The following is a 14,175-nucleotide window of genomic DNA, read 5'->3' on the forward strand; positions in this document are numbered from 1 at the left end:
TATTTTTCTCCAAGTTGGTGACAGAATCCTAAATGCGACTCACATAGCTGAACCGAAGAGAGGGTGATGGAAAATATAAATTACATACCTCTTTTTGTTTGATCAATATGTCCAATTTTGTACTGGATTCTTCTTCACTGCTATCACCAATGACAAAGCTTGTCAACTTCAAAGCCCTTCTTTCAAAACGCATTATTACATATGATAATGTCCATGGATATTCCTTTTCCAGAAATGCATGTCTATGTTGTTAATGCCTTATTTTTCTCCAAGTTGGTGACAGAATCCTAAATGCGACTCACATAGCTGAACCGAAGAGAGGGTGATGGAAAATATAAATTACATACCTCTTTTTGTTTGATTAATTGAAAAACCAAGGTGATGATCAGACACAGAGAGTTGCCGAGAGAAATAGGGGAAGTCTTGAATGAGCAGTAGGTAAAATGACGAGAAAGTTGGGAAACTCCAATGAACATCAAGGCAAGTTTATACATACTTTATAGGGGAAGATAAGATGACTGTCTGATACAGCTGGGAATGGTAGTCCCACTTCTGCTGCACAATAATTGAGTCAGAAATTTTGGCAATGTCCGTCAAAAAAACAAAAAAAAAAAAACTTTGGCAGCTAATCAGGAGATTGCCATGGTTTGGCAATGTATCCCGTTCTGCTGTTTCAGTAGTACCCCGTTGCTTTTGTTCTTTGTCCTGTCGCTCTTACTTTTCCAAAGGAAATCGTGTTGCACGACTGCTGTTGTGCATTGCGGGAACAAATCAATAACCAAAAGCCTCAAAAATAAGAGAAAGACCAAAGAATCATTTTTCAAAATTATTAAACAATAATAAGTATAGGAAACAAATATAGGGACGATAAAATAGTAAATCAAATTTTAAAATTAAAAAAAAATGAAAAAAAACACCCTGAAAGACCTAAATGCCCTGGGGCACTTGGGTCTCACCTCTTCTCGAGGCTCGCCCGGGGCTTACTCTAGAAATACCTTTTAAAACAATGCTATTCATTAATGAGGAAACAAGAATCTATGAAATTTTCAGGGGGATCAAAGTTTGGATCTGTCTAATTTTTCTAAGTTTCCCTTGACATTTCTTGTTAATTAGCACAATGACTTTATCTCATGATTCTCTCAGAAATTTTTCTTGTGTTGAAGAGTTGATTCTTGTGACTTTGGCAAATAACGAGTAATGGGATGAGTCCATCTCAGTAGCTCATTAGGCAATGGAAATTGTGAGATGAATTTTTCTACGAATCTATTACATCCGAAGGTAACGCCACCAGCAGCAAATGAACAAATTTTCAAGAAAAGTTATTATATTTTAAATACCATTTTATTTGTACCATAAGTATTTTTTCAATCATATTTTTGTTTATATGTATTACATGACAAAAAGTGTTATAGTGTTTTATTTCTGGTAATATTTCAAATCATATTCTATCCAAACATTATGAGCAACTGAAAAAGTGGTAAAGAAGCCTGAACTTGGAGAAAGCATCGGAGCCTTTTTTTTCAATTATTTTATTTGAGGAAGCATGGCAACAGTCTATGGTTACATAGTTTTGATAACACTAATACGGACCTTTTTTACAACAACTTGGATATGTAATACATAATTTAGAAAAAGAGAATCCATGTTCTACAAATTCATTTTCAGGAATATTTTCCATTGACTCGTGGAAACAATTAAATGGCAGCTACCCATTATGATTAGTAAAGATAAGGGGATGAGGTTTCTGACAGTCTTACAGGCTTTCCTTGAGGTTTTCAAAATATGAACCACCTCCCCTAAAGCTAATTAGGCAATAACAAATCCAACCAATTTCAAAAACATAAATAATATAAAATGTGTATCAGGAGAGAGAAAAAAACTTCATTCCACAGCTACCCTTGAGATTGTCATTAGTGGATTAATTTGTAATGAGTAGTACCTAGGCATATAACAAGAATGAAAATTTGGGAGGTGTATTTGAAACTCTCATCAAAGGCTAGGTTGCTATTACATTTTGGAAACTAGCAACCAATGGCTCTTTCGAAACAGCTTCTAACGTCTCTCTGCAACCATACTCTTGCAAGAAACTCTATATAACAGCAAAATGAAGTAGCAACAGATGAAAATGCATCTTGTTGGGTGATTCATGAGTTTTGCATATGCTGCCGGGATTATATTGCCTTAGAAGAATAGCATACTTTGGCATCTTACTGTATGAAGCAGCGTGTGTGCCTTCAATCTTATGTCTAAATCAGACTTAAGTCATGTGCATCAATTACAATTACAAAATGGCGCAAAAAAAGGCACCTCAATTTGGCGCCCTTGCATATGGCCGTTATTTCAGTTAAGCACACTTAGTGATGATTTAATTAATTCAGTTAACATAATCATGAAATATCACATTTGTTCTGGGGTAATTAAGTCATTTCACCATATAATTTTGTAATAATCAGGCCCTATCAGTCTGACAGAGGAGATGGTTGATATTTTGAAAATCTCAGAGGAAGCCAGTAAAATGTCAAAAATCTTAGGGGAGGTTTCTGAAATTATTCCTAAAGATAACTACTTATCAGGTTCATCAATTTGGCGCCCTTGCATATGGCCGTTATTTCAGTTAAGCACACTTAGTGATGATTTAATTAATTCAGTTAACATAATCATGAAATATCACATTTGTTCTGGGGTAATTAAGTCATTTCACCATATAATTTTGTAATAATCAGGCCCTATCAGTCTGACAGAGGAGATGGTTGATATTTTGAAAATCTCAGAGGAAGCCAGTAAAATGTCAAAAATCTTAGGGGAGGTTTCTGAAATTATTCCTAAAGATAACTACTTATCAGGTTCATCGGTAGGAAGTTGTATCCCACATTGATTGACAAGTTTGAGAAAGAGTGTTTAATATTTAAATAAGGATTTGAAACCTATCAGTTTAAACTTTTCCATTAAGGTTGGGTTCCCAGATCTTTTTGGTGGGTCCTCTCAGAATTTTCTTCCACTATTACTGAGAACAAGGCTGCCGTTGTTAACTAATGACACGTGTAAACTAGGCAATTAATTTTAGCTTGGTTTATACATCCTACAAGGCTTCTGCAATTGTTTATACTAGTATAAATACCCGCGCTACGCACAGTAAATTATATTTTTGAAAAAATTTACAATTTATGGAGGAATTTAAAAAAAGTAAAATATTATAATCACGGGCACATGAAAGTATATTTAAAAAAATGAAACTTTGTAACAATAGTTCAATATATGATAAAACATCTCCATTATTTATAAACTATCACTTTGATAAATGTTGGATCCTGAAAAAAAAAATAGAAGTCTATATCATAAATTGAGCGACATAAGGGTCCAATTAAATATAATTGAATATTTAATTTGATAAGTAAATGAAATACTTACAAACATTTTGCCTTTGATTTGATAATCTTCTACAAAGGTGTGAATATTCTTCACACCAATCACTTCTAAGTACGAACGCCAGTATTAGGGGTTTAATTAATTCTGTTGATTTTTGTGAAGTTTGTACTATAAATGAGAATGCACGATTTTTGCATGAATTAATGTGTTGGTCGAACAATGCACCTCTATTTTCCTGACAATTAAAAGCATATATAATTCAAAATTATATTTTGTTTTAGACAGTTTGTAAATAATATTATATAAAAATATATACATATAAATAATGTATACCTTTGTTTTTAAATCTCTAAGATAAGCAGCATCACAACGAAACATCAATCGTGCATGTTTGTCTTGAAGAGTGAGGTATAGGTTACTACTGGAATCTCTAACTTCTATGTTAACATTGTATCTGTTAAAAAGAAATTGTGATGTATCATGCAAAAAATTATATTAAAATTCAAAATATATGAAAATAATTACCTGACAATAATGTCGACTACATCATTACAATGGATATACACCATTTTTGTAAAATGAGATTGACATGATTGTCCACAATTTTTGCATAACTCATGGAATATATTATCTATGTTGATACTTTGAATGTAAGCAAGTATCCAAAAATATTTAACCTAAAACCATCCAAAGAATGTATATATTACAATTATTAATTTTAAACTACATGTAGATACTTGTTCATTACTTAATTAATTGAGAGGAATTATACCGTAGGTAGAACTGCATATTTGGATATCGATATTCTCTTAACATTTGATATCAACAATGCTTGGGACATTATAAAATTGCATGACCGCAACCATGTCACTAATTTCTGAGTACATTTATCATTCTCAAACCTGCAAATTTTTCAAATACATATTCGTAAGGGTATGAAATATTATTAATAATTTAATATTTTGGTATTTGTAAAACTTACCAACTGTGTAGGTATTGAGCAAAATTCAAGTAGTAATTGACATACAATTTGCTTGCTCGAATAGTATAAAGTGACGGTCCTGCACAATGTGCATATTATTGATAAACTATAAAAATAAAATAAAATAAATTGAATTACCTTTATAATTTCTCACACAAATACCATAGGCTAGCAAAACATTGTTTTTTGTAACAGTTTGAGGCAAGTGTTCACCATCATCAGTTGCAAATTTATCACATAAAGTCAATCGAACTACTGTCAAACTTCATTTAGAGAATTTTGGTAAGTATAAATCAAAATTTGCAGAATATAAAATATTTTAAAGATATTGAATCTATTAACTAACCTTTTGTCAAGTAAAAGTATGTCACACTTAGTTTTATCATTGATAGATGTTTGATAGTGTGAACCAACAGATACAACTAAACTAATTACATCTGCAAAAGATCAAAAAGTATAAGTAATACCAGTTCAAATATACAACTTAAATAGAAGTATGGTTAATTAAGAATGAAATACCTATCAATTGCAAATCATTGTCCATGTGTTGTTCTGTATCTCTTAGTTTGACCAGATTAAACTTGAAACGGGGTATGGTTCCACAATCATCTAAAATATTCACTATATTCGTATCGTTTCCAAATGATAATTGGTACTGATGTGGTGCAAGCCGATATTTAAGATCTGCCATAATTACATATATATTTTGAAACCAGTATACATTGCCTGCATGGAGATGATTTGCAAAAATGTTTATTGTAGTGGGAAGGTGGGTGAGGAGTGTTAGTTGGAGTAAGGTGTGTAAGGAGTGTTAGTGGGAGTTAACTTCTTGTTTGAGGGAAACGTGGGGGGTGTAACATGCCCATGATATTTTTTACGAAATAAATTAAATGTAAAATGCTAGAAAAATAAAGTTGAGAGTGGGAAGGTTTGTGAAGGCTTGTTGCTAAAAATCCCTTCTCAAATTTATATAGACTAGTGTGAATACCCGTGCTACGCACGGTGCTTACATTATTAAAAAAAAATTACAATCTATAGAAGAATTTAAAAATAGTAAAATATTATAATCACGGGCACATGAAAGTATATTTTAAAAAATGAAACTTTGTAACAATAGTTCAATATATGATTGTTCCTGAAAATTGGTACTGTTTCCACATTCTTATAAACAATGAAAACAACAATAATATTATAATATTCGGAATATTATTAATACTTAGAAGTACAATAATAATCCCAATAATATGCCCAAATTTTAAAGAATACATAATACCCAAATTTTTAACTTGATTCTTATAAACAATGAAAACAACAATAATAATATAATATTGGGAATATTATTAATAATTGAAATAACAATGGAAACACCAATATTCAAAGAATAAGTACCGTAACTTCTAACTTGATTCTTATAAACAATGGAAACTGCAATAATATTATAATATTGGGAATATTATTAATAATTGCAATTATAATGAAAATGGCAATCTATAAAGAATAGATAATACCGGCTTGATTCTTATAAACAATGAAAACAATAATAATATTATAATATTAGAAATATTATTAATAATTGTAAGTATAAGAAAATACCAATATTTAAAGAATAAATAGTGGCGAAACTTCTAACTTGATTCTTATAAACAATGGAAACCATCTAATTCTGGATTGTGCCCATGCATAGCACAATCAAGATGTGACATGAATTTTAATTTTTTTTAGAACCTCATTCCTAGGATCCATCGACTACAACACACACACAAGCTGTTGAGACAATTTTGCGACTAAATATATAACTAAGGTTCGAGTATGTTGGGGGATTCATTTTATTTGATGCTTAACAAATATAGGATTTTTTCCAGAGTTCGAAATTTTTTTTTAATATATATATATATATATATATATATATATGTGTAAGATTTAATCCGAAGAGAGTTTGGACACGGCATGAGTTGGTGCTTGCCACAGGCCACTTGACGAAAATGAAGGCAAGAAGACAGGAAATGGCACTAACCCAGCGTCGATCACAGCCACGGGCCAAATAGAGACATGCACCTCTATTTTATCATATCATACGTAGCCCTAAACTGTACATTGTAGATTACTAATGAAACTTGGACATAGTTGCATGACTGTCAACCGAATTCCCAGCTTTTAAGTTTTCAAGTAATATTGACTCTTTATTACATGGTGAAGCGTCCTTTCTTGCTCCAGGCACAAACGGGGTACTGCCAATTGGTAGTTCTCTTAATCTGCCAATTGGCTCAAGTATACTTTACTGGCTCAATCCTACTCCAGTAATAATATTATAATATAGGAAATTTTATTAATAATCTAAATTGTTTCTTATAAACAATGACAACAGTAAGAATATTATAATATGGGGAATATTGTTAGGAAAATTTATTAATAATTTTAATTAAAATGAAATTTGTAAATTGATTCTTATAAACAATGGAAACAGTAATAACATTATAATATGGTAACTACAATGAAAATCATAAATGTTTAAAGAATAAATAGTACCAAAACTTATAAACAATGGGAACAACAATCATATTATAATATTGGAAATATTAGTAATAATTGAAATTATAATTGTATTAAAATACGTATTAAATTAAGTTACAAATTTCTAGCTAATTATTCCTTCAGCCAATGTTGGTATATATTTCGAAGTTAACTATATAACCATATAACCCTGATAGGTAACAGAACAGAACATAACCAACAGTTGATCATCCCTGCAGCCAAAGTTTATATATACGAAAAGAGTTTCCTGTCCACTGGACTCGCACAATCAGATCATCATTCACACCATAAGCTGAATAAGATAAACAAACTTTATATACACATCCATTGTGACCATATACTTCCAAATCAGCCATTGAACATTACCTCAAAAGCAAGGATCTTTAAAGTTATTTAAATTAAATTAACATCAGTAGTCAACACGATAATCGAATTATTTTAATTATATAATTGAAATTATAATATTTGAATAATTGAAATCAGAAGCCAGAAATTGCATTCACAGACGATTATAATAGTGAATGAGCAAACCATACCACAAAAACTGATGTGATTCTGAGTTCATTTTTGGCACTAAAACAGAATCTTCGTGATTCCCACCAAACCTCCGTTTTTCGTTTATGGACAATGGCACCTAAGTCCAATTCTTGTGCGGGACCGTGGCGGCGTCCTTTTCGTTTCATTAGCAGATGTTTCCTCCGTTGCAATCTTGCGAGTTTGAAATTCAGGTGTTGATGACATGCCTGTAAACGGCCATGTTCCATTGTGAAGCTAATTAGAGAGGTTCGAGAAGGAAGTTGATTGGAAGGGTTTTAAATGTAGTGAAATTGTAAGAGTAATTCCCAAAGGTAGTAATTCCCAAAAGTAGTACCAAGTATATTCCGTGGCAGTTGGGAAGAGATCAGGTGCAATCCTCAATTCCGTTGGATCAGGGGCCAAGTACCAACTATATTGTAAGTGGGAAGAGTTTTAATGTAAGTGGAAGTTATTTTTTTGTTTGAGGGAACGTGGGAGTGTTAGAGATTTAATGTAAGTGGAAGTTACATTTTGTTTGAGAGAACGTGGGAGTTTTAGTTGGTATTAACTTCTTATTTGAGGGAAATGTGGGGATGTAATGGGCCCATGATATTTTTTACGAAATAAGATAAATGTAAAATGCTAGAAAAATAGAGTTGAGAGTGGGAAGGGTTGTGGAGGCTTGTTCCTGAAAATCCCTTCTCAAATTTATATAGATATAGATATGTACTAAAGGCCTCAATTAGCTTGGTTTATATATCCTAGGCTCCACCCCTTCCCCCACTCCACTCCTCTATAGGAATTTTCTTTTTCAAAATGTAGTAAGTTTTGTATAAAAGTTGGTAAGTTCAGAAAAAAAAGTGATATTTTTTTACTAAAAACCTAGTAAGATATGTTATTTAAAGAGTAAACTACATAAATTATGAAACTTATATCATTTGTACAAAAATGTATTATTGGTTGCACTAAATTTACGTTCACAATCGTGTTCTCGGAAAAAACCTAAAATAGTAGGTTAAAATCTATGCATGTCATTATATTAGCCCCTCGTTTATGAGTTATGATAACTCCTTGGCACTTCAACTTTTCTTTTCTTCTATCTCCTATGATAAAAAATTTAACTTTTTAATAATGTCTATTATATTTAAAACAAAACCTGGAGTTGCCATTAATTGTACAACCCAAAAACCATGCATCCTTTGAACTCTTAAGAAGACTAATTATTTCTACAATTCACCACTCCATGGTAGGGTAAAGACTAATGTCATAAAAGCTTGACAACTGAAATTAACTGTAAGGTACATTTGTCTTTTCATTAACAGGTTGAGAACTTTTAATAGTTTTTAATTATATCAATTCCCAGCCTCTTTAATAGTTGAAGTTTCTAGACATGGCTATAAATGAACACTAGTGTTGGGGTAAGCACAGGTCCTCTGTTACTGTTTGGCGCCACTCTTCTTAGTAGGTGTGTTGTCTTGTGTTCTTCGTATTAAAGCTAAAGAGGGTCCAGCGTACAGCTCAGGGTACCCGATCCTCATTTACCCTGCTAAGAAAAATTGGATCGGATATCCTATATTTCGGATCGGATCGGATTCATCGGGTTTTCGAATCGGCGGCTTTTTTTGCCCACCCCTACTTAACGGGGATACTAGTTCATAATTTATTTCCTGCAGAATTGCAAAATGGATCCCACTAGGATGAACTCTTTTTATTGCTTCAAAGAAGAGGACCCCAGGTTTCTTTGCTCCTCTTGCTTTGAGGTATTCTATCTTCCACTCTGATCCTTCTGAACTTTTTATGATTGTTGTCTATGGAGTAGTAGTAGATCAAAATTTTGTATCCTTTGCACCTCCCCTAAACCAAGAGGACCAAAAAAAAAAAGCCTTTTACTTATCAAATATTAAGAGAAATTGTTTTGCCTTGGTAGTTATACGAGTTCTAATACTGTTCCTAATGTCATTTTTCATTCTGCCCATGAGTAACTTTTAGGTGGAAAATTTTTCTTATCAAATCATTGTTTGGTTGTTCTAAGCTGCGCTGGGCAGGTAGCATTACCCGTTGATGACTTTTCGCAATATTATCTAACGTACAAATACTCATCTAACTGTACTGTGAGTGATTTAGTATTGTTACTATTATATGCAAAATGACATAAAAGCAACTCCTATGTAGTTGAATTTCACAGAAATTAGCTTGTCCGATTTCTTTGAACTGGTTTGCCATACTTTCTCTCCCATATTCTCCTGTTCTATGTTTGAATCAGCAGCTAGAAGTTACACGCTTTTTCCAATATTTTATTGTCTCCCATTGTACAGCTATTCAAAAACAAGTGCCTATCAAGACCATCCATAGGCCAACAGCCATTTAGACTATTGGTCACTACAAGACATCTAAGATCTCGAAGGTGAGAGGCTAAGGATTCAAATATTGTCTCCTATCAAATGGTCATGATTTGTGACTTGCCACGTTCAATGACTCCATGCACTCGTATGGTCCTCCTCCCCTTAGAATATGATAGATTAAGTTATAAAGATATTATCGTTACGAAAAAAAAATCAAGACCATCTATAGAGTTGTATGTAATGGTGAGATGCATGTGTGGTCAAGGATTAGTGTAAATTGAGAGATGTGGATGATAAAGCTCACATTGAGAGATGGTAAAGCTCACATTGAAATGACAGCCAATCTACTCTGGCATATCTGGAAGGCGAGAAATAATTTGAACTTTAACCTGTGCAACCACGAAGGGTATCGGATCTCCCAATATGCCATCGTGGATTGGCTTGAGTTTAAAGAGACAAACCTACTAAACACATGTGACAAGCAAGAAAACAGTGCTGAGCTTGATAGCAATGACAAAATTGTTGCTGTACTCCAACAACAGCACTCGACTATCATGTACGTTGATGCAGCAGTGGACCAGCGAAGAGATAAGTTTGGCATTGGTATAGCAGCTAAGGATAATGAGGGAAATCTAATCTCTACATGGTCAATCCCAACCGCAGCTACAGGAGAGGCTGCAATCATGGAAGCTCATGCTATCAGAACTGCCTTGCTCAAAGCATTGAAGGAAAATTGGACGTCCATCTTGGTACTTTCTGATTGCAAAGTTCTTGTTGACAAATTGAATCTTAGGAATGAGGACCTATCTGACATAAGCATTATCCTGAGAGATATCAGGACATTGAGTAGGTCTTTTTGGCGTTGTACTTTATCTTTTGTTAAGCGAGAATGCAACACTTGTAGTCATGGTTTGGCGAAATTCGCCACTAACCTTTTAAACGAAACTAGGTGGAAGAGTATCTTTCCTGTGTGGACCTCTATGGCTGCACAAAGTGATCATCTGGCAGTTGCAGCTATAATGTACATGTACTTGTAGGTGTTAAACATCTGATGATATATATGAATGACTTTTGACAAAAAAAAAAAAAAGAGAGATGTGGATGATAAAAGTAGTGGTTGGGATGCATAATAATCTGAGTGGGAGGTAGATGGAAGAAGAAGTGGTATTCTATTATTGTGGTTGTCCTCTACTATTGCTTCCAATGTTGGTTAACCCTTTTCTTCAAGGTGGGGTGGGGATGGTAACTGTTAGATGGAAGAAGTGGTAAGAGGAGGAGAATCAGCTGCAAAGTCCTTTTTTTAAATAAGAATAATGTCATCCTGTTGGCGTAGTCAACGTGTCAAAAGAAAAATTAGCTGTAGGTCATGAAGTTAGTTTTCGGACTTTCTGGTTATCCAATTTATTAGTCGGTTGACGATCCTAATGTTATTTCACTTTCCTATTTGGTTCAACTCGTGGAAAAAAAAAAATTCTTGATTAGGACGTCTTTTGGGTGAGAAGACTATTGTCCTTCGTCCTCTGTATTTTATGCGCGGTTTGCATTAATGGGATGTGTTTCTTGTTGGAGGCCTTCTAAGCCAAATTTAAGGTCCGTTCTAAATAAGCCACATTTTGGTTTTTATATGAATATGACTATTCAACTACACCGTAAATACATAGGGTAAGATAATTTTCCCAATCCTTGTTTTCCTCTTTTTTTTTTTTTTTGTCTCTACACCAAGCTTTGCTTATGTTGTTTAGTAATACTGTTTGGTTATTATTGTCTTCATGATTTCTGTAATTTTGTTGCTTACACAGTGGTTGACCTTATAATGAAGTCAAGTTTAATGGATCTTGGGATGACCAATACATCTCTTTTCCTAAATTTCAGGTACAAATTGGCAAACCCATCAAATAACAGCAGCATTTTGGATCCAGTGGTCGAAAACAACTATCAACTCTTTATGGTAGAGAGACTAATCATGATGGAAGACGACAATGATCTGAGCCTCACAGATGATCCAAAAAAGAGTACAAGGACATGGCAGATACCTGTTTATACAATGGACACAAGAGATTAATGCTGATCCTTTTTACTCATAATAGATCTGAAAAGAGTCGTTCCCTTCGAGATCACTTGTTAGATAGCAAAATGACGAGCAGAATCGCATGTTGATTTCAACTGGAGGGGATAATGTATCTCGTGTTGAATTCTTGCGGCTCTTAGGACAAATTATGAGCAATGAAAATTTTCCATCTTAGGTGAGCTCAGGGTTGTATATTGTGGCTTAATATTTTCTTTTACACTGTATGTAACTTCTGAAATGTGGCGCAAGGGAGTTTCAGCAATATTTGACATCTTCGAAGAATGCTTTCAAGTGGGTTGCCACAGGATTTCATGTTCATGTAAGAAGTCATTCTTATATGGTTTTTGGAAATGCTTGTAGAGCTTCTTCTTCCTCTTGGAAGGAAAATGCAGTGTTGCATTAAATGGTTTAAACAATTCGAGAACTCCCTTTACCGCTAGCACAAATGTGAATTATAGTCCATTGGAAGTTAGTATACGTAGGTGAAAAATTTTTTGGGGCTTACCTTACATTAGATGAAAAATCTTGATGGCTTGCCTAAAAATTTGAACCTAGTCAATTAATAATATTCTCTAACAAACTAATGGTAACTGATGCATTCATAATTACAAGCATTCATGCATATGGTAGCCAAAAAAATATACACATAGGAGTACATCTATGGCTACTGGGCCAATCCTAGTGTGGTTCAAACCTCTATTACACTCTCACTCAAAAATAACTAAACAAAAACCTCATTCTTTTGCCGGAGACAGACCTGTCAGAGCACAAATATATAATTGAATGATATTTCTACAAGAACCATGTAAAGTGCCACAAAGAGAAACTTGTCCAAGCAAAAATATGGAATTGAATGATATTTCCACAAGAATTATGTGTAGCAACTGAAAGACAAATTCAGAGACGAAAAAGAATTAGGATATCTGTACCTTTAAATTCACAGGAATAGATTTCTCCTTTATGTCTAAAGTTCATGGTACAATATGTACAATAATACATTTATTATTTGAAAAGCAATGATAAAAGAGGGCAAAACATAATGCTTATATAAATTTCACACTTATTGTATTAATCCAATTGAGATCTCCATCCATATCCGATAGCCCAGTCCACCAGTCAGTCAAGACTATAATAACTAGACCACATTATTCGATCACATTTATTCTGTGAAAGAAAACAAAGGCATGAATATTACAACTCTGTCATAGTGTCCAAAACGAATGTACATGGTAATGCATTGGAAGCAAGTAATTATGCTATTGGTGCTGTATTTGGCCCAAAAAAATGGGAGAGCGTCTCACGTCATTTATTATGCTTCAAGAACTCTGGACAATGCTCAGTGCAATTATTCGATAACGGAAAAAGAACTTTTAGCTATAGTTTATGCTTTAGAGAAATTCCATTCATACTTATTTGGCACTAAAGTAATTGTCTATTCTGATCATGTAGTGCTTAAGTACTTGCTCACCAAGAAGGAGGCAAAGCCAAGACTCTTACAGTGGATTCTTCTACTCCAAGAATTTGATTTAGAGATTCGGGACAAAAAAGGTGCTGAGAATTTGGTTGCGGATCACCTCAGTCGATTGGTCATAAGTGAGACACCCACACCTCTACGAGATAATTTTCCAGATGAACATCTCCTTGCCATTCATAAGCTAATTCCATGGTATGCAGATATAGCTAATTATTTGGTTACTAAGACGCTGCCTAAGGATTTATCTAGGGCTCAGAAGGATAAAATTAAAAGTGATGCCAAATATTATGTGTGGGATGAACCATACTTGTGGAAATTTTGCTCTGACCAAATTATTCGCAGGTGTGTTTCAGATGAGGAAATTCCTTCGATTCTCTCTTTTTGTCACTCATATGCTTGTGGTGGACATTTTGGTCCCAAGAGGACTGCACGTAAAGTTTTAGGATGTGGTTTGTTTTGGCCTACTTTGTTTCATGACTCTTACACGTTTTGTAAGACTTGTGAGAGTTGTCAAATGACAGGTAACTTAGGATATAGAGACCAAATGTCCCTTACCCCGATACTTGTTTGCGAAATATTTGATATATGGGGTATCCATTTTATGGGTCCATTTCCCTCCTCCTTTGGCCATGTATATATTCTTCTTGCTGTAAATTACGTCTCCAAATGGGTTGAAACTAAGCCTACTCAGACTGATAATGCTAAGGTTGTGGTAGATTTTGTCAAATCTAACATTTTTGTCAGGTTTTGTACACCAAGAGCAATTATTAGTGATCGTGGGAAGCACTTTTGGAATCGCATAGTGGAGGCATTGATGAAGAAATATGGTGTCACCCATCGTGTTTCTACTTCATATCATCCGCAAACCAGTGGGCAGGCTAAGATTTCCAATAAA

At 33.8% G+C, this 14,175-nt stretch overlaps 2 protein-coding genes across 2 annotated transcripts; one reads left to right on the plus strand and one right to left on the minus strand.

Moving 5' to 3' along the window:
* Window positions 1–3,272: 3,272 nt before the first annotated feature.
* LOC113773932 (replication protein A 70 kDa DNA-binding subunit A-like) lies at window positions 3,273–5,039 on the minus strand. Its single transcript, XM_027318526.1, has 8 exons — window positions 4,868–5,039; window positions 4,695–4,785; window positions 4,487–4,611; window positions 4,349–4,427; window positions 4,139–4,268; window positions 3,892–4,043; window positions 3,700–3,820; window positions 3,273–3,308 (listed from the first exon to the last, which is right to left on the minus strand). Exons 1-8 carry the CDS (start codon window positions 5,037–5,039, stop codon window positions 3,273–3,275), a joined length of 906 nt encoding a protein of 301 aa, XP_027174327.1.
* Window positions 5,040–10,022: 4,983 nt separating this feature from the next.
* LOC113773933 lies at window positions 10,023–10,775 on the plus strand. Its single transcript, XM_027318527.1, has one exon. The coding sequence runs from the start codon at window positions 10,023–10,025 to the stop codon at window positions 10,773–10,775; it is 753 nt and encodes a 250-aa protein (XP_027174328.1).
* Window positions 10,776–14,175: the final 3,400 nt, after the last annotated feature.

This window comes from Coffea eugenioides, chromosome 6 (assembly GCF_003713205.1).
Source record: "Coffea eugenioides isolate CCC68of chromosome 6, Ceug_1.0, whole genome shotgun sequence".
NCBI classification, from domain to species: domain Eukaryota; kingdom Viridiplantae; phylum Streptophyta; class Magnoliopsida; order Gentianales; family Rubiaceae; genus Coffea; species Coffea eugenioides.